Source organism: Sceloporus undulatus, chromosome 3 (genome assembly GCF_019175285.1).
Source record: "Sceloporus undulatus isolate JIND9_A2432 ecotype Alabama chromosome 3, SceUnd_v1.1, whole genome shotgun sequence".
Taxonomy (NCBI): domain Eukaryota; kingdom Metazoa; phylum Chordata; class Lepidosauria; order Squamata; family Phrynosomatidae; genus Sceloporus; species Sceloporus undulatus.
The window spans coordinates 182,151,767-182,173,738 of record NC_056524.1 but is presented as its reverse complement, the minus strand read 5'-3'; the positions used below and the strand labels follow the sequence as shown (position 1 = coordinate 182,173,738).

The window sequence follows — 21,972 nt, the reverse complement described above, 5'->3', positions numbered from 1 at the left end:
ATAATAATAATAATAATAATAATAATAATAATAATAATAATAATAATAATATGTATACCGCCCTCTGGCAAACCAATCCGGGCGGTTAACAACAGTAAAATATAAAATATGACAATTAAAAACACTTTATCCCTCCCCCCCTTGACAGTATTAAACAGTATAACATATTAAAACACAGTATCAATGCATAAAAACAACAATTAAAAACTAAAAACCCTGATATCCCTCTGTTGATCTTCAACCATCACTAAGATGGGGCCACGGGAGGAATGAGGGAATCAGGGAACCTGGGCTGGGATGGTTAATCTGGAAAGGCCTGCCGGAAGAGATCCGTCTTGACTGCTTTTTTAAAGCTGTCTAATGATGTTATCTGACGGATCTCATCCGGCAGGTCGTTCCAGAGTTTGGGGGCGACAGCAGAGAACGCCCTCTGGGAGGTCGCCGCAAGCCTAGATTTTAGAGGCTGTAGTAAGTTCCTCCCAGAGGACCGGAGAGTGCGGAGAGGATTGTATGGGAGGAGGCGGTCCCTAAGATAGCTTGGACCCAAGCCATTTAGGGCTTTAAAGGTGATAACGAACACCTTGTACTGGGCCCGGAAGCTGATAGGCAGCCAGTGGAGGGACCTCAAAACCGGAGTAATGTGGTCCCTCCTAGATGTTCCTGAGACAAGCCTGGCTGCCATATTTTGAACCAGCTGTAATTTCCGAGTCAAGCACAGGGGTAGCCCCATGTAGAGTGCATTACAGAAGTCGAGGCATGAGGTTACCAGCGCGTGCACAACCGTCTCAAGATCCCTTACTTCCAGAAAAGGGCGCAGCTGGCGTATCAGCCGAAGCTGATAACAGACACTCCTGACCGTCGCATTTACCTGATTTGTCATCAGGAGCGACGAGTCAAGGAGCACCCCCAGACTGCGAACACAGTCGCTGGAGGAGAGTGTGACCCCATCCAGGACTGGAGGTTGCAACCCAGTTCTTGGTTTCGGGGCCACTACCATGAGCACCTCCGTCTTGTCTGGATTCAGTTTCATTCGGTTTTTCCTCATCCAGCCCATTATCGCCTGAAGACATTCATTGAGAGAAGAGATGCCATCGGAATTCGAGGCCGACGAACGAGATACGGAGAAATAGAGGCCTTGGGCAAGTCACAGGGTGCATCTGCACTGTAGAAATAATGCAGTTTGACACCACTATAAATGCTGTAGCCTTCTCTACCAAAGAGTGTTGGTACCTCACAAAACTATTAATCCCAAATTCTATAGGATGAAGCCATGGCAAAGTGGTGTCAAACGGCATTATTTCTACAGTGTAGATGTACCCACAGTCTCTCAGCCATAGAGGAAAGCAATGGCAAACCTCCTCAGAATAAATCATGCCACAAAGACCCTATCTCAAAATTGACTTAAGGCATGTAACAACAAATAACCATTTCCCAAATTGTAAATTGCTACGGTGAGCATAGACTTAGAGCTCAGTGTTTATTGTCAAGAGTCAGACTATAGATTACAACAAATATGAAAAGAAACTTTCAATACTGTTATTATTCCATAATTATATTAAGCAGTTCGTAAAACAACCAGTAACCTAAACTAGCCTTCAGCCATCTGTTGCCCTCCAGATGTGTCGGGTTGCAACCACCATCCTTCCTAAAAAGTTGATGGTGGCAGACATACTTCAATACATTTGAGGGGCAGATGGCAGTGTAATGATAGCATGGTAGACATTATTATAGTTCTAATTTCATTCTGAAGAATGTAGAAGAGGGTTAAAATTACCTCTCTTTCTGCTCCGAAACATTCCTAGTAATGCTAATTAATTTCTGGGCACAGTGTAGTGGTTTGAGTGTTGGACTATGACTCTGAAGACCAGGCTTCCATTCCCCGCTCAGCTATGAAAGCCATTGGGTCACATACTTTCAGCCTCAGGGGAAGGCAATGGCAAACCTCTGAACAAATCGTGCTAAGAAAATCCCATGATAGGTTCACCTTAGTATAGCCAAAGGTTGGAAACAATTATTAGGTACAATATTTGGTTCTTTTGTTTCTATAAAACAGTTCATAATGGGGAGTATCATTAGCTCGTGCAACGATGGATTATAAGAAGCTGGTCTTCAGGAATGTCCAATCAATATCTGAAGATTTTACCACACGTTCCTTCTGACCAGAAGCATGGAAAAACAAGGGAATATCACTGTTGGCTTCTCCAGGACTTATTTGCTTCTCTCTTTTTTTGGTGTCATTTTAGAAGCCAAGTCTCCCTGAGAGAGACCACCTGAGTATTATTGAAGGTAAACTGTCTCTTGTGTTTAAACATTTACTCATAATCTTACATTGGTTTACTCATGATGAACAATACTCTGAAGAACTGAAGTAGCACATCAAAACTCAATATGCTTTATTAGGTAGGGTTGGTTTGTTATGAATATCCAAAAAGAGAGAGATCATTAACATGGGCACAGAGTACATGCCTTGCAGGTAGAATCAGAGATGGGAAACATTAGTGTCAGATTAGTTTAATACTTGCTGTATATTTTAATGCCTTTTGTCAGCCAGGCTATAAGTGTGAAAAACAATACCAAAAGAGGGAAGGAGGTTAATTGAATGATGCCTGGTGGGTCCCATGTCAGCAGAGCTCGGGGTTGTAGTCTAAACAAAAGGCTGAAGCTGTCTTGGGGTTCTCAGAGCAGATTCATCACTCCTCTGATGTGAGACCTAGCAGCCACCACTTAGGCTGCAGAATTGAAGACTGGATCACAATATTGACTCAGTCAATATTTTCATTCATTTTCTGTGCATGAAGTATAATTTATAGAATAACATTATGAAGTACAGTGGGCCCTTGGAATCTATTCGGTTTGGTTCCAGGATTCCCCCATGGATACCAAAATACATGGATGCTCAAGTCTCATTATATACAATGCCATAATAAAATGATGTCTCTTAAATAAAATGATAAAATCAAGGTTTGCTTTTTGGAATGTATATATTTTAAAATGGAAAATGTATACGTTTATGTACATATTTTAAAAGTATTTTCAAGCCTTGGCTAGTTGAATCCATGGATAAAGGATCTGTAGGTATGGAGGACGAACTGTATTATTTCTAGAGAGGAAAATTTTGTAGGCCAACAGCTGTAATTGAAGCTAGACCTTTGGCAGCTTCAGTTCTGGTACAGCAGGAAATGGCAGGTCACATCTCAAAATAGAGTCCTTGCTTTTATAGGGACTGAGCCAGCCCCAATGAGTCATATTCACATTATCCACTGCATAAACTGACCTCTTTTTTCCAAACACAGATAAACCTGTTCCAGCTGAACGCCGAAGAGGTTCCAGCCATGAGCTTCCTCTCCCACCCATCCCACCTAGCATCCAAAAGTAAACATTTCTCATTTGCTTTTCAAATGTCTTTATTGCTCACCATTGTTTTTCTGGTGTGTTCTAAAGGAAAGAAACCCCCAAAGGATAGAAGTGTTTATTGCAAGGTGATAGTAGAATCAATAAAGCTTGCATTTTACCACCCAAGAGTAATTAAGGGCTAAAGTTTCATATTACAGTACTTAAATATGCAATTATTCCTAAAAGTGACAGACAGAAAGATAGATCATTTATTTTATTTATTAAATAAATAACAAGACAGAAAGAAATGTAACAGGGCCCTTTCATACCAGTGATTCCACGCTAGTGCCTTGGCTGCTTCCTGTGCAATCCTGGGGTCTATCGCTTGATGAGGCACTATATGTCCCCTTTAAACTGCAAATCCTAGGATTCCATCACATGGAACTACTGTATGCTATTTAAAGTTGAATCATTGTGCTATAACTGTGCAGTGTGACAGGGCCCCTGGCTGGATACTACAAAGGTTAGTGGAATGGGCTTTTCTTTCTTCTCCTCCTTCCTTTAGCTTTCTGAGCTCCCATCCCTCGCCCCAAAGTTACTGAGAATAAGAAAACTTTCAGGAATGTGATGCCATAAAGGTACTGCAGCTGGAAGGGAAAGCTGCAGGAGCAGAAATCCCTGTAAGTTGTTAGGGTTGTGTTGGGTCCAACTATGTGTCTTCCTGAGAATCAGCAGACTAAACAAGGGCTCAGGTTAATGATTATCAAAGAAAATCAAGGATAAACTAGATGCATTTTCCCTAATAAAAATACATTGGTTTTCTGAGAACCAGGAGCAAGCTCTTTACAATAAATATTGCCATACTTTTTGGCACGCTTGAATTTTTCTCCTTTCCCCACTGTGCATCCTGGTTACTGGCAATTCTTGGGAAAGCAGGATTTAAAAACAAAACAAAACCTGGCAGCACTATGATGGGTTAAAATGCATATCTTACATTTCAAACAATATAATTCAGGTTTTAATTAAATTCCAATTCTTTTATTTCAGGCCACTGCCCCAGAAGCCACCAGCTTTGCCAAGTAAGTACTCTCCCATTTAACTTGAGCTAGGATTGGTTTGAAATCTGTGGCTTCATCTGGGTAGAACCCTAATTAATAATACTGTTGAGGATATAATCCTTGATGTATCCTCTGTATTGAAAACAAAGATTCCCCTCACCATGCTTTTACCACTAAAGTGGTAGGAAATGGCTAGTCTTTTGCAAAGGTAATAAATTAAAGAGGTATGGCTATGATTTTACATAACAATAGCCCTCTCCAGAATGGAAATTTACATGTTATATCTTCTTCAGGATCACCAGAACCTGCAAGTCACACCTTTGATACACCACGAAAGACAGAACAGGTATCATGCTATTTTTTTTTATCCTTATCATAATTTTTCTTAAAAACACAATGCTGTACACTCCTTTTCTTGAACTGTACTGTACATTACTCTTATACATTCATTCTTTTCTCTTGGTTTACATCATCTTCTTCAATTTCTCCAACACAAATACAAAATATATATATCTACATCTACATATTTACCACACCCATACATCTCTTTATATCTTTTTGTTACAGTATCTCATTTTTATTACATCTATTGATCCTATATCATTTACTCTTCGTATTTCTAAGTTTCTTCCAACTATATATTAGTCATATTTTGTTATTTTATTATAATCTTGTATTCTATAGTGTTATTGTTACTATTTCTATTTTCCTTTTATCTTAGATCAATATTAATATTCCAGAGCTTATACACATATTCCTTTATTAGGCCCCATTCCCTTTCTTCTTTTTCCCCCGGCTTTGTTGTGCAGCAATACTGTTAACTGTCCATTTCACCCAGTTCTCACATTTTCTGTAACCATTCATCAGTAATAGGTATTTTTTTCTGTTTTCCAATTTTCACTATTAATAGTTTGGCGGCTGTTACAGTGTATAGAATTATTCCCCAATATTTCTTCTTTACCTTTACTCCCAGTATCATACTATTTCAGTGTCTTTTTAAATAAAAGAAATAGGTCCTATTAACTTTTAATTGAGAGCCAGCATAGTAAAGTTGTTCAACTGTTAGACTACAACTCTGTAGAACAGGGTTCAAATTGCTGCTTTGCTATGGGTGAACTTGGGCAAGTCACACTCTTTCAACCTCTTCTTGTTGAGTGCCTTCAGATTGTTCCTGGCTGATGGTGACCCTAAGGTGAAGCTATCATGGGGTTTTCATGGCAAATTGAATCAGTGGGAGTTTGCCATTGCCATCCTCTGAAGCTGAGAGAATGTGACTTGCCTAAGGTCACCAAGTGGGTTTTGATGGCCAAGCAGAGATTCGAACCCTGGTCTCCAGAATCATAATCCAATGCCACTTTGAAGAAAGCCAATGCAAACCACTTCAAAACAAATCTTAGGGTTGCGATAAGTCAGAAATTACTTGAAGGCACACAACCACAACAACAATTTTTCATCAAAATCTAATCTAGTCCACACATGTGGTGGGTTAACATTTTTACAAAATTACTTCATAGATTATTGTTTTTAGTTGTGTTTCCTGATAAATTAGACTAATAGGTTTTGCAAAAACATTATAGCAAATTTGTTTTTGTTTTTTAATGTGAAGCTGGAAATGTCCTTCTTTTTCACAGGATGGTAGTGTTAATGGGAAACCTTGGTATATGGCTTCCAGCGATCGAAAAATAGCTGAAGATGCATTATACAAATCAAGCAAGGTAAAAAAAATATCCTTACTACCCATCACCTGTAATAATCCTTCATTTAAAAATACACAAAGTTATCAGAGCCCAATTTTTTTTAAAACAAACCAACCAAATAAATAGTTCTGATTAAAGACACTTTATATAGTATAATTTCACAACAAGCAGTCTCAGCCTCTTTTTTTCCCACATGCAAAAAAGCAATCATTGTGTGAAGACTTTAATAGTTCCTTGGCACTTATCAATGCTGAGCATGACAGAGATATAGTGTCAGCAGTGCTTCTGTAGCTGGTACTAATAGAACAGAACTGCCACATTTAGTGATCCTGAAGTGCAAGATTGCTGAGATTCCTGACCTTTGGTTTACAACAGAGCCAAGCATTTATATTTCAATATAGAAGCGATGAAAGTAAGCAATGTGGGGATGTGATAAACAGATGATACTCAAATATGATTTATTTGGTAACCCACACAAGAAAACACTTTGGAATTGCATATCCTTTTAAGAGACAAATAGTCCTTTGTCTGAAGTTATCCATTATCCCTTTAGCAGTCATAACACTGTTCAAGGAAAATGAAAATCTCAAGCAGTCTAAAATCTTGGTATATTGTTTCACCTCCCAGTTTAAAAATCAACTTTCTAACAACGAAAATCATAGGGCTAATGGACTCATGGTGCACCTTGCCATATTCTACCATATAGAACATTAGTCTTTCAAAGCATGGCTGTAGTGCACACTCCAGATATATTAATTACATCAGAGGAGTAATTTTGTGATCAAAGTTTGTTAGTTGTAGAAGACCATTATTCTTTTCAAAGGCAAAAATCACCAACGGGATTAAAAGCAGGAGAGCTATACAGTATGACCCAGGTATCCATGGGGGACACATTCCCAGATTTACCATGGAAATGCAAAACTGCAGATAATACCAAACTATTGAAATCAATTACTTCTGGTGGAAGTTGTACTAGAGATCATAGAAAGAGCACCTCTCTAGGCATTGCTAGGTCCTCCAGCTTGACTCTATGGTCAAATTCCACTGGAAAGATGTCACAGAATCATGCTGAATCACCTAGAAAATGCTTAGAGAGAACGTATTTTTCAGACATGGTTAAGTGGAACCATGGGTACCAGTCCCACTGATATGAGGGTTGTATAACTGGATATTGTGTTACACAGGACTCGGATCTTTCCCGTTAAAATCAGTGGGGGGAGCAATGAAAAGAAATTAACTTGCTATATCTTTAACCCTAATGGCTATTTGCATTTTTATACATTTTTTTAGGATGGATCTTTCCTAGTAAGGAAGAGTTCCGGACAAGATTCAAAGCAACCATATACACTAGTTGTGTTTTACAATAAGAGAGTATATAACATCCCAATCAGATTTATTGAATCAACAAGACAATATGCTCTGGGCAGAGAAAAAAGTGGAGAAGAGGTGGGTGATTTCTTCTTTGTTTTACACCTTATTACATAAGAATTTTAGTTACACTGCCTGCAGGCATGATGATTTATGAAGACATCTGATAAAAAGTAGGTGATTTTAAACCATTGCACATGGAACTAAATACAAAATTAGGTATTTCAGACCAAGTGAGACCTAATTAAAATGTGAATGTAATTTAGTATCCTCCTTAACAACCAAGCCCTCAACCTAGTCTTCATTAAACAACTCCCACAGAGAGTTCTTAACTGTCATTATATATGAAGACAGCAAAATTTAATCCACTCCAAGCTGTATCATTTATTGAAGTGCACAGACCTTCTGCAAATCTAAAGGGGAAAGTATTTGTTGAGAGGGAAATCACAACTTAATTGAATACAAGAGAGAAACCTCCAATTCCCACTAAGAGGCATATGCTTCCCACATCTCAACTTCAAAATTTTTATCCAAACAGTTGTATCTAAAGGGACCTAATACTCACAGCTTTGTGCAAAAGTGAAATGAAATCTAAAGAGATTCTTCCGCTAGTAGAGGCTTACACAATAACTACTTTTGAAATTACTTTTTGTAACACAATATGAACCCTTCTGCTGTCCCCTCAACGCAAGTCTTGGTGTTTATATATGAACACTATTTTTATTCTACTCAATCACTGTTTGAATCCCAAACTTGGTAAAATTGGCTAGAAAAGGTACCAAAATGGTTTTCCAAAAAAATCAAAAGCCCAGAAACTTATCACATATTTTTTTTACTTATCTAATTTTCAGAAATTATGTGAATACTACCTCACCAGCTTTGCACACCATGGTTAAAAAAAAAAGGGGGGGAGGCATGAATTTGTATGTTTACCCACCAAATCATAAGTGGATGTTGGGGAAATTTTCTTTATCTTCAAGTGGTCTTTTGAAGCTTCAAATTTTTACTTATGCAATGCTTATCTGATCTGGGTTTTTCATTTCACCTGTACATATTATTTTTGTATAAAAAGTTTGTTGAAACATCTGTATCAGTGACTACTGAACAGTAACATGCCACATCACTGTTCAGAAGTTCATTGATAGGTATTTTTCTGTCTGCAGAATACTGAAGTAATTTGTCTCAGAAATGTATAATGCAGTTTGAATTATATTTGTTGGCTGAATAAGCAAGACTTGTGTTTGCAACTGTAAATCATCTTGAACTTCTTTTTTCTCTATGTAGCGCTTTGAAAGTGTGGCAGAAATCATAGAGAATCATCAACGGACTTCTCTTGTTCTCATTGACAGTCAAAACAACACAAAAGACTCTACCAAACTAAAATATATAACCAGGGTTTCATAATTACGCATTGAAGATTTATCATGGAGCACCTTCCCAACTTTAACTTCCAAGAGTTTGAAAACAAGTATTGCACAATAAACAACTAAATCTTTAAACAGGTTTTTCCCAGTACTTTTACAACCAAAGTACATGATCTGATGTATCACGGAATTTGTAAGGGACCAAAGAGATATTGAATAGTTAACACATTTTACAATGAGGTACTGCAGCACTGACTCATGAACTCACCATTCCTGCTAAATTGTTGTGTACATGAACTATACATTTTATGAAAGATATTCCAGACTAAGGAAAGAAGCCAAAGGACCCAATGATATACAATATATTCAGAAGATTGTACCTGCCAGAGCTTTGGTCTTGGTAAAATTCAGTTGCTAGACTTAGGCTGCATATGCCAAATAAGCCATTATTTTACCAAGCTAAAAGAAGTTATTTTCTGGGACAGAACTCTTCCATTCAGGATTTTAATGTTATGTAATGTGTTTCTACCAGCTTCAACTGCTTTTGTTGGAAATATTACATTAAAATATATATCTAAGAATATAAAAAGAATTACACAGATTGTATGAATGTGCACTTATGATGCACAATGCCATGTTCTAACGCTTTCACGTTTCTCGTACATTTTGTCTACATCTCAAATTTTGTTAAGAACAGAATTTATATTGCACCTCTGCTTTTTAAATATGTGTGACAAACACCAGAATTTTTTAAGATCAGAACTCAATATGTTTGGATTTTGGAATTTTAACTGGTATCCTGTTTGGCAGATAGACAGATCTTCATTAACTATTTATTGGAAGTACGTACTTTGTTTTCATCCACCACCACAGAAAAAGCAGAAGTATCAAGTAGTGAAAGACACATCCCAAAGTTAAGCACTGTAATCTAGATCCAGTGAATTGGTCATAGGTTTTTCTGGTGCTTTTACTGTAACTAGCAGTGGGAGCTCCATGAATTCCTTGTCTTCTGTTTTTAGCTGTAGAGTTGATGTTCAAAGGGGAAGATATACATGGAAATAACAGTTAGCTGGTTTTAATCTTCCAAAAGACAACTCTTATCTTTAATCTAGCACTCCTTACATGGTTCTGTTCCCTACACCCCCATTCTTCCAGGCAGCTGCTCATTGCTTGTATTTGATCAGTCCTTTCTTTTACTTCAAATAAAGTTTTTCATTCAGTGGTTTGTTTTACGGTGACCATAGTTGTTGTTTTTTGGATGTAAAACACACAGCTTGACTAGCCATTATTTTTAAGCATTGGCAATATTACTTACACTCTTAATTCTGTAACCCTGAGTTTTTAATGAGTTCAAATAGTATTTAAAGCTGTCTTAAGAGTCACAAGGTTTTTTTTGTTAAAACAGAGTCACATATAATATACACTGGTATATGCCAATGATTTTTCAACTATCTTATCTCAAGTTGGATAAAGATCAATGGATGACATTTTTCCAAATTAAGCTCAAATGCAAGATGGAAGAAGTGAACAATTGCCAGGAATCTTATGTACTGTTCATTTCATTTCAAAGCAGTCTTCTGGGTCCACAAGGTATAATAATTAAGATAGCTATTTAATGCTACTTCCCAAATCAATCAAAACACAGATGCAGCCTAAATTTCTGAATGTTCCTATTATTTATTTTGCCACATAGCAGATCCAATGAACTGAATTCAAACCATGAACAGAATTTAACCAGAAGCAGCACAGCAATTAGGCTCAAGAAAGGTGTAAAGTGCTGAGAAAAAATGGTACCCCTCAGTGTGCATTACAATGTTTAAGCTGGAATTACATTATCGCAAGTCACTTTTTAGACTTAAAACTGCGAACACACAGCAACCCAACCAAAATCCCTTTCTTGTAAGCAGCACAACCTACCCAACATGCCATTCTGTTGCTACAGAGGCAGTTAAGTGGGAACCTGTTCAGCTATCTTCCTGTAGCAAAACAAGCTGCAAGGACAGCACCAACAGGGATGACCCAAGGAGCCCCAAGATCTCTGCAGATGCCTGTCACAGCATGTCTAACTATAGGGAAATACCTGGATGCATCCCCACACACTCTGGCAACAAAAATAGTCACAGTGGACAAGCTGCACTGATTACAAGGCAAGTTTTGAGGGTGTAGCATTGGGAGATGTAGCTATGGAACTTTGTGACAGATATATAGCAATAGCAAGTACATTTCTATACTACTTATCAGTGCACTTAAGCACTCCCTAAGCGGTTTACAAAGTGTAAGCTAATTGCCCCCCAACAATCTGGGTATTCATTTTAGTGACCTCAGAAGGATGCAAGCCTGAGTCAAGCTTCAGCCCTTATGAGTGAGTGAGTGAGCTGCAGTACAGGCATTTGACCACTGTGCCAACAGGGCTGGAGATATATGTCTCCCAGTGGAGGTTCCATGAAAATATTCTCCTCTCCCCCTTTCTCCAACATCAACAAAGAGCTTCCAGTAGATCCAAGTCCTTTCTGCAAGCAGCAGATCTGGGTCTATCACAATGCATTTTTAATGTGCTTTGCAATGAAGCTGAAAAAATCTGAGCGGTATCTAGAATTCTGAGCCAGAGATCTCTAGTGCTCCACCAAACTACCAACCCCAGGAGTCCATAGGATGGAACCATGCAAAATGGAATAATAGCACCATAATTCTGCAATGTGAATGGGCCTCGCTTTTATTTTCAATCAACTGAAGTACATGTTGTTCTCCATCCACATTTCAGATTTAATTAATACTGTACAGACTAAGATGATGAACAGCAGACCCAAGTAATTTATGTCTTTTAACAGTACCAAAGAGAATGGTATTTCACTCTCCAACTAGTCTGCCACTCCAAACAGTATACGTGTTTATGCAGAGGAAAGGCCCAGTGATTTTGAAAGGACTAACATTAAGTACTAGAATTGCAGCCAAAGTCACAAATCTAATATTTATGAGTGATGGAAATATATACTCATAATAAGAAGGCATTATTAATTCAGTATCTATCCTCTCCAGTTTCTTAGAAAGTATGTTGCATCAACATATGTCGCCCTCCTCGCATGGAACAATACAAAAAGGAGAGCTTTCCTGTCATGTGGACATTCTCCATGTCACTGGGAAGTCAAACAGAACCAGAATCAGTGGAGACCAGCTCACTCTCCTACACACATTTTAATTTGTGGCCAAAAACCTGTTAGTAATATATACAGGTACAATGCCAAATTTTGGCCCTTGGTTCCATGATTTGTTACCATTTTGTGGCCAGGGAATTAAATTAGTGATGCTGATGGGTTATAAATTCTATAGATATAGAAGCCCTATTCAGGCCAGGGAATGGCAGGATTGGCCATGCACCATTTATCTGTGCCCTTACAGTCAAGACACATGAAGAAGCAGGCATCTCCCTTGATTTTCTGGGGGTCCACCAGAGGTAACGCATCCAGTAGCAGGAACACAGCCAGATGAAGGGCAGGGGGCAGGCACCACAAAGGTAGGTGGCGTACCTGAGAAGGAAGAGGAAATACAACCATGCCTGGTGGAGCTTTAGACACCACTAGGTCCATGCAGGATCTCAGAGAATTTGTAAATGTCTACAGAATTTATAAAATATCAGCATCACTGATTTAATAGTGATGCAGCACTAGGTAAAGCATCTTCTTTTCCTAGATGCAACAGCTAGTTCTCAGGCCTTTTTTTTTTACAGCACAGTGCAACTAAATTCTAGAAGACAATGTCATTTAGTTGCATTTATACATTTGTGAATTGTGCCAATTCTATCATTTTACCCAGAATCTTAAGAAAATACCATGTAACAAATATGAAGCTGTTCATTAACTGTGACAAAGGATTAAAATTTAATAGCAATATTACAAAAATTAGTGGCAAAAATAATTACAGTCACCTTACATACGCCCACTCATGCAGCATTAAGAGTAGCTGTAGTATAAGAGAGAACAGAAGCCAAGCCACATTACAAACACACTGCCTGGCTGCTCTACAGCTCAATTCATGTGGTTGAAACATTTGTGGAAGGCATACTAATTTTTAAAAGTCTGGCAAGTCTTACAGTATTTCCTTTCTGCTCTTCCATGCACCCCTCAGCTTTTACTCAAATCTGAGATGAACCCTGTGTAACTATGAAATATTTTCTTTCTATAAATACAAAATATAATTATGAATATAAAAATTGGAATGCCCTTCACATGGAAATGATGCATCATTCCACACTTCGCAGGGAACATATTCTGTCACAATTTAAAAGAATATGTAACCTGTTATGTATCTGAAGAAGTCAGCTCAACCAAGGTTCTGTATCAGCAAGCTAATTACTTACACTTACAATAAAAATCTGTGCTTTACTCATGGTTTTAAATTATTCAATACAGTTATAGAGCAATATATCTATATAACAAATTTGTTAACAAAACAACATGTGCAGGAGAAATTCTGAAGAGGTACTGTAATCCTGAATTGCATTTCTTGTTTAATAGCACATCATTTTCCTGAGATTTTTTATTTTCTAAGAACTGTTTAAACATTGAAGAAGTTAGATCCACACTTGAGACTGCTGCAACTGATTCTTGATTTTTTTTTCTGCTCACTTCATTAAGATTGATCCTTGTCATTAGATAACCCTACTTTTCTACAGAGGAAAATCTGTAATTTAACACTATTAAACTAGTACTAATGAAATCACACCCTCTCTTTAAGCCCCCCAATTATTTTTGTTTGTATATTATTTCTCCAATGCATTTTCCCCATCAACACACGGCATATACATATACTGTTTAGACTGTTCCTATCAGGGATAAAACTCAACCTGGTAGCAGTCTTGGGATATTCACATGCCTTCCCCTCTCTTTTCTTTGCAGACGGAGGAACACCTGCTAAATATATGAAATATATATGAACACACTGGATGTGTCTGACTCCAAAACCTGCAAATCCTTTTTTATTGGGTTCAAATACTTTTTTTCCCTACTGTGACAGGGGAAGACAAAAAAAATAATTAAATCTGTGAGTATAACTGCCCAATACAGTTTTCTGAACTGGCCAACAAAATGAAAGATGTAGTTCCTTAGTCCATCAGAGAAAAGTTTAGTCATCTGTCCAACTGTTGGATTAAAGAGAACAACAGTTTCTAGACTGTGGATCAATAGAAGTAAAAGCCTGAGTAGTCTGAGCAAATATCCAACACCACTTCTATAACCTAACAGCCTATTCAGTACTGTCATTAGAGGCAGAACTAAACTTTGATAATCTCTGACAGAACATATGGTCCACATGGGACAAATGCTTTTTGTTTGAGAAAATTAAATGTCACAACGTAAAGCAGAATGGTCAACATGGGGCAAATATTTTTGTTCAGATGTCAAAACATGGGAGATTGTGTGTGTGGAATGTCAAATTCTTCACCAGACATTATGAAACATCATTTTTTGTACTTTGAAAATCCAACTGAAGAACTCCATTAACAAAGAAGGTATACTGCTCAGCAAAAAAAATACCTGAAAACACCCAACACTGAAAGGGGATAGTCAGAATCTGCTTTCTAGCAAGACCATGGCATCACAACCACAGGTAGCAAAATGCCTCAGATTTTTAACACATATTATACTGATTTTAGTAGGGATAATGAACATCCATTTGTAACCTTCTTCAATGTACTCTACATTAGGGAATACATTATACTTTCAACTGATTTCATTATCAGGCTTAAATACAGTAACATGTTTATTGATTTATATGAAAAAAATACTTCACTAAGAAAGTAGACAAAATGCACAGAAAAAGTACAAGTGTCATGTGCATAGCAATATAGCTTAAAGCATTCACATATGGCTTTGTTTAAAAGAAACTGTTAGGAAACCTGGCCCCATGTAGACCTATGGTTATACAGTTGACACAAAGTAAACTGATTCACATCTTTTAGGCACTTGCTAACAACAGTGTTTATCCCTGGAAAAGAAAAGTTTTTTGTCTTTATTTTTTTAAAGATCGAGAAAAAATACAGCAATAGCTGTGTGTAGCTGAAAAAACATTTTTAGTAGTGCATGCACAGGGCTGGAAAAATACAATTCCTGTGCAAGATTTTATAGCAAATAACTGAAGTACAAAAATATTTACATACTTTGATTTTTTAAAAATATGTACAGAACAAAAAAAGCCCTGAAATTCATTATCTAAATACAAATATACGACATGATAGTAGTAGCAAAACTCAATTTAAACTTCAATTGCAGCTATTTAAATTTGTACAATTTTAGGTGCTACTACAAAAGTTCGTTTTTTAAAAAAAAAACATGATTTTGATGCTGTTGTCCAAAATAATCTGCCATTAAGATGCTTTGCTTTCTTCATTAATCATAATAAATTACTCTAATGAATTCCAGTCACGAGTGGCTTCCATTAGATGACGCTGTCCATGCCCTACCCAGTTGTCCTGATTGTCAAATATTCTCCCACAAAACCAGCAGCTAAATTTCATTTTCAGCGTATTATCAGAGGTAGTTTTCACAATCTGATAATTGTTTTTGCTAGTTTTCTTCAGTGTTAATTTTAAAACAAACCTTTCTTTTACAGGACTTACAGGTTTCAGCATTTTACGTTTTCTCCTAGAAAGATCATCAGTAATTATGTACAAACTGTTACTATAATATGCTGGCTCCAAAAGAGCATCAATAGTTCTCTTTGACAAAGAGACTTTTAGCACATGTCCTTTAAACTTTGCAATAGTTTTCATAACATTTACAACTTCTGGAACATCTGCATCTGGATGGTTTAGTACTACAACTGGCTGATTTCTTCTGGGGCATTTGACAAGCTGTTTGGAATTAAAAGGAAGCAACTTTAGAATCCTTTCAGTGTCTTTTGGCATTCTTGGTCTACAGGGGGCATGAAGCAATGACTCGAACTCATTCACATCCATTTGATTTTTCTCCTTACACTTCCGATGCAATGTTTTCTTCCTGGGGGGTTCTTGGAGGTCTTCCCTAGCTCTCCGTTTCAGATTCCGGTTCCTCTGTGATGCTGTAGCATCAGAAGCTTTAGCACCAATTTGTTTTGAAAGATGTTTAGCTTTTGAAAATTTATTTGCCATAGTGCCCGACATTTGGCTTCCAAAACTGCTCCCTTCGTTAGCAGGTATTGTTTGCACTGAATTAGATGGGGTCTTTTTGCACCATATCTTTGCATGCCTAGAGGAATGTGCAGACTCTACAGAAGTGTAAGGATCTTTTGATTCATCTCTTGCCAAACTAGCATTTGCTGGCATCAATCTATGTTGTAAGAGTAAGGCATTGCTAGAAGAAAAAGCTGTCTGTTTCTGATCTAGTGCAGTACTATTAGGGGAATGCATATTATTGAACTGTAAAGAGGACACAAAATTGCTAACTGCTGGACAGTTGTCAACAGTAGGAAAGGTTTTAATTTTCAAAAAAAGCTTTTGTTGCATTGCTCCAGTTTTCTTTGGTTCAGTATTTTGACTATCAGCAATACCATGAGGAACACTGTGGTTCTGTATGAGGGACTTGTTTGATGACATGCATTTAAGAAAAACTGCTTGTCTGCCATCAGGCAAAAGTGCATAAACAGGTTGTTCTGGTCCAGTATCTGGTTGTTTTACTGATTCCAAAGAAGCAATCGTACTGCCTTGGTATCCAGCAAGGATTTTCAGAGAGGAAATTCTACTGTCCGAATTTATGTTAAGTTGCTCATTTTGGGATTGGCTAATGGATGAAGCACCAGCTGCCTCGCTGCACACACTAACACTAGCAGAATTTCTTACACTTTTACAACTGTCCGTTTTCAGTCCCATGTCTGCTGAAGATATTTCCTCTTTGCTGCACTCTTTAGATGCAAAATTCTCTAAAACCTGAGCATTATTTTCAGTGGCATTTGCAATTGTTCCAAGTGACCCACTACCAAATGTCAAAATCATTCCAGGTCCTTTGTTTAAAAGCAAAGATGTAGTTGCACCTTGTGTTGCCTGTGGATCTGAACGTATTTTTGGAGAAGGCATTCCTGAAATAACTTGCAGCCCTTGTTGGTGGGCTAGGCGCAAAGGTACAAAAAATCGTGGTGGGGATTTCTGAAATAGCACTGTTTTTCTCTTTTCTGGATGAGATGAACGGATATTATTACCACGGATACTGTAGTGTATCCTCTCTTTTGCCAACTGGTGCATTATGATTGAATCTGTCTGAGTCTTAAGCAGTGTACCAATGCCTGCTGCTGTCTTTGATGCTGGGTTTATTTCTTCTGTTCTAAGAGATGTTATTGGGATTCGTCCTTCGTTCCTCAAGTTCTTATCTTCATTTGTTGTACTGCAGTTCAAATTCAACTCTCTTTTCAATTTAGGAGGGGAATGGGTTAAACTGCACATAATTGCTGGATCTTTGAAATGTGCAAGTGTTTGACCATCAGTTTGATTGTTTGGAAGTGACTGATTACAGCCAGGTTTTGTGTAGTTGTGTGGCCGTACAGCAGGCTGTTCTTTCAATACATCTTGTAATGACCAGTTTACTTCAGGCGACAAATAGCTGGATGCCTGATTACTTTGTAGTGAGAAAACTGATGTAATTTTAGGCATAACTGATGAATTTACACAATTTGAAGCATTCTCTTGTTTATATTTTTCACCCACATGATCCAATACTTCATTTACCTTAGCATTTAAATGTTGTTGGTGTTCATGATTTTCTACACAATGCTGTCTATCAGTGGCATAACTGGGCTCATTAGTTGAGAATACTGGAGCATTATTAGTATTTACAAAGCCATAAAGAGGTTGCAAAGATCTTTTTTCTAAATTTAATCTCATTGCTGATCGTGAAACACAAGCCGTGGTTTCACTGGCAGACCTGCTTTGCAAAGGAAAGCTTCTGTTAGACGCAAGATCCATAGATTTATCCAAAATGCCCATTTTAGAGTAATTATGGAAAGGCAATGGTGCACGATTAGACACATCAGTTGATCGACGATAAAGATTATTATGTTTACTTCTGTTCTTCACCTCACCATTCATGACCTTGAACTCTGGAGGAAAGGATTTTTTCATGGGATCATAATGAAGCATGTGTGTACCAGCAGAGGTTGAAACCTGAGGATGGTCCTGAGGTATACAATTTCTCCATGAAACAGGATGTCTAGTATCAGCCTTTGCCACCAAATCACAAGGAACTGAAGAATCTGGTTTCACTGGCAGATAAGTTGTACACTTTCCTACAACTGCATCAGGAGGGGCAACACTTTGAGATGCATTCCAGTTCAAAGAACTCATACTTTCTTGCTTTATTTTTCCTGAATACTGACTACAAAATGCCGATGGAGGTGATCTCAATGAACAAACAGAATTATTCCTAGACATTTGTTGATTAATGTCATGAGGTCCAGCACCTGAGGCGAAACTTAGGTTGTCAACTGATTGTGGTAGACATCCAGTTGAACCATCTTTAACCTCTTCAACTTTATTTCCTGCAGGCAAATTCTTTTTATCAGTAGGTAGCAGTTTTATTACAATATGTTGCTTTCCATCCACCATTTTGAATCCCATAAATTTAGCACTGTAGTTTGCAGGAACAGCTATTTTATTATTTTTAACCATCAATACTGTAGGGCCATGAACAGCTTTTTTTAACAATCCCATTCCAGAACTCACTCCATCTTCTGCTCTGTTGTACTGTAATGCTGGAGATGATTTTGCTCTGTTATAGATATGCTTTTCATTTACTAGAGTGTTATCTTCATTTAAGGCAAATTCTTTTGCAGACTGGTCTTGCTCTTCAGATTTAGGCTGAATCTCCTTTGTGTTTTTGAGAAGCTGTCTATCCTCATCTCCAATTCTACAACTGCCACTTGTGATTCTTTTGCGTCTCCATAATGCCTTCCTTGATGCTCCTGTTTTGTACCGTTTCAAGATAAGTTTTAGTCCTGTTGATGTTTTCATCCTCTTTTCATTATCTGCATCTATTTTATCTTTTGCATAGAGGTGGTCTCTGTGTAAGGTAATTATATGTTTTAAAAGATAATTTTTCCGTGATGCCATGTAGTTACAATACTGACAACTAAAGGGAAATGTGCCAGTGTGTGAAACAATATGCTTTTGAAATTCCTCTTTTGAAAAGCATACGTGATCACATTTGTCACATTTATACTGTATTTCATTGTGTCTATGAATGTGTTGAACAAATGTGCCCACATCTCGGGTAGAAAAAATACATCTTTCACATTGAAAATGGCCATTTACACAATGCTTAGATGTGAAATGTTTTGTCAGATCCAACAAAGTATATCTGTGGTCATCATTACAGATTTCACATTTCACTAAAGTGCTACGATGTGTTCGGCGGTGTTGGTTAAATGACTGAAAATTATCTGCTGAAAAATTACACATTTCACATGGGTAAGATGGCAACTCTCCATGGTGTAACAGCTGAAAGTGTTTCTGTAGATCATTTGGGCTGTACTTAATGTTGTTTTGGCATTTCGTACAGCTAAAGTTGAGTATTTTTGCTGAGGTTTTCTGTCCTTCCTCATAATGCACTCCTGGTTTACTATGTGGAGTAATTTCAGAACAGTGGAAACTGCTGCCATTCCCATCCACTTGTGTGAAAGATGTTCTTACAGGCTTCTCTTTACATTGAAATAAATTCATATACCTTTCAATTTCATGCTTAAGTATCACTTCATTTGGGATATTTACTCTGGGCAACTCTATTTTCACATTTTTTAGTCTGTAGGAGACAATATCTGATGTTGCAGTTTGAGATGTAGATGTAGACTTTTCAACAGCAACAACTGATGCAGGAACACACATTCTATCCAACACATTCTCTCGTAGCAAGCTTGTTTCTTGAATACAAAAAGATGGTTCTTGTTTGGATGGCATTTTTAAAGCTTCTGTTACTGTATTCTTTAAAAGATCCTTGTGTTGAAGCGCTGTCAGGTGAGATTTCCTCAACTTAATAGATCTGGGGAGGGGGGAAAAACAATGTGATTTTTCAAAAAACCATATTCACATTTAAAAACAAACACTGAGAGAATGTTTCATTAATCAATATGTAATAAAAGTTAGTAAAAATAGTTATTTAAAAATTGTATCAACTTTTTGTCATCATTTGTATTATTTATTCATTATTTTATTTTTATTATAATATGTTAGATAAACCCTTAAGCTTAGGTTTTGCAACAGGTTTAGTTTTTACAACTGAAAGCTCCTTGGTGGGACTCGGATTATCTTTTTTAGCCACTGGCATCTCCTCCTAGATACCCAGAGTCCTTCTTCATATGACTGTTCCTTGCACAGATTAGCTCTTCTCAATGGTTGCTTTCCTTAAGAATGTCTACCCAGCCACTACCACATCTACTCATCTATAATCTGATCAGTAAGTCCATTTTCCACCTAGTTTCCCATTTCTCTATATCCCCTCATGGCTTGACGGATTGCTCAATATTGCTGCATTTTATAAAAGCAAAACAATTAGCTTCAATAAAAGTGAAAGTTCTTTGAAACATACGTTAGGAAACTGAATAACCAAAGTGAAGCCTACTATAAGAACATAGATGAAAACAGCCTTACACAAAACTCAACATTTTTAACAAATACGTCATGAGAAAATCTTAACTAGAAAGATTATGGAAGTTGTCTTACAATGCATTTTACAATGAAACAAACAAACCAAAAATACTCTTAAATGTCCAAAATAATAGAAATCTGGCAGAATAATAAAGTAAGCACAGATGGGGAATAGGATGTGGGAATTTTGAAAACAAAGGGCTCAGTGATATTAAAGGTAAAAATATTTTCTTAAATAGAGAAATCATCACCTGACAGGCATGGCAGCAGGCTTTTAAATTTCCAAGACTCCACTATGGTACCGATAATAACGTTCATTCTTAGATTGTACATCATAGGCAGGTTTACTCTTATTTATTTATTGTTTGTATGTACAGCGCTGTGCAAATCTACAGTGCTATATAAATAAATAAATACTAAAATGCCAACATAAAAGGTTCCAATAAGGTTCCTTTAGGGTTCAGTAGGACAATTTGTGCTATACTTGAAAACACAGTGAGACTTGCCACAGTGCATCGTCCAATTTATACTGCCAAACTAAGTTGTGCTACTAAATAAGATGACAAGATGCAAGTCTTTGTGGGGTTTTGTGTTTGTTTGTTTGTTTGTTTTGGGGGGTGGCTCTTTTCCCCTTTGCATCCAAAACATGTCACTTATCCTTTTACATATGACAGCCTTTTCTTCCTGTCCTCTCAAAGTAATAAAGAACTTCTGCTCTTTCTCTTGACTTTACTGCCTCAATCTAATCTCATCTTTATCCCATCACAATTTCACCTTCATTCACTCATATCCATCCCACCCTTGACTACCACCAATTTATTCACTTTTCTCTTTTCTCTGAACATGCTCCATAAATCACAATGACTTCCTGTCCTCTCCCAGATTCTGCACAGGTTTCATGGGCTTATCTTCAAAAGACTCCATGGCCTTCCCCATTCCTACGTATTTCTATTTCAAAATATTCAAAATATACATATCCTTTCCAGCAACATTTACTCATTCAGCTTCACCACGCTCTGCCACCCAAACAACTACTGCTTCCTGTCATTATTCATTCTCTACTGCTACTACTTATGCCTCAAACTTTTCTTTAAACACCTGCATGCAATGATTTCCTTTCCTGTTAGCCAACCCCTTTATTATATGAACTAGCCAAATCTGATGTTTGTAAACATCAATATGTGGAGATGGCACCAGAGAAATAATAGTTAGAACTGGAAATAGGTCCATAAATTTACTAAGCAGATAAGAAAAATGCTCTCCTACATGACCACATTAATCATTTGTGGCCTAGAAAAAGGAAAGTGTTATGCTATAGCTTTATTTCTCGATCACCAAAAGGAGATTTTTAGTCATTACACATAGTCAGAAAAGTAATTATTTGTAAGTTTCAAGTCATATACAAATACTTCAAAAAATAAATGACATTTTAAATAAAACTCTTACACAGCAAATTTTACAATTTTAAAGTTTTGCTCAGAAGTCATAAAACTTACCTTTTAAAGAAAGATTACAGTTCCATTCTTAAGTATCTGTTCAATAATTTTTTCTTTCCC

The 21,972-nt window shown here is 37.1% G+C and overlaps 2 protein-coding genes across 2 annotated transcripts in view; one reads left to right on the top strand and one right to left on the bottom strand.

Annotated features, from left to right (window-relative positions):
* Positions 1-10,058, top strand: part of BLNK (B cell linker) — a 161,026-nt gene extending 150,968 nt beyond the window's left edge. The window contains 7 exon segments of the mRNA XM_042460459.1: positions 2,244-2,286; positions 3,294-3,372; positions 4,381-4,412; positions 4,685-4,737; positions 6,023-6,106; positions 7,379-7,534; positions 8,741-10,058. Coding sequence (XP_042316393.1) covers positions 2,244-2,286; positions 3,294-3,372; positions 4,381-4,412; positions 4,685-4,737; positions 6,023-6,106; positions 7,379-7,534; positions 8,741-8,860 — 567 coding nt within the window. The 3' untranslated portion in view covers positions 8,861-10,058.
* A 5,077-nt stretch (positions 10,059-15,135) lies between these two features.
* On the bottom strand, positions 15,136-21,972 carry ZNF518A (zinc finger protein 518A). Its single transcript, XM_042459249.1, has 2 exons — positions 21,913-21,972; positions 15,136-19,811 (listed from the first exon to the last, which is right to left on the bottom strand). Exon 2 carries the CDS (start codon positions 19,727-19,729, stop codon positions 15,215-15,217), a length of 4,515 nt encoding a protein of 1,504 aa, XP_042315183.1. The 5' UTR covers positions 19,730-19,811; positions 21,913-21,972; the 3' UTR covers positions 15,136-15,214.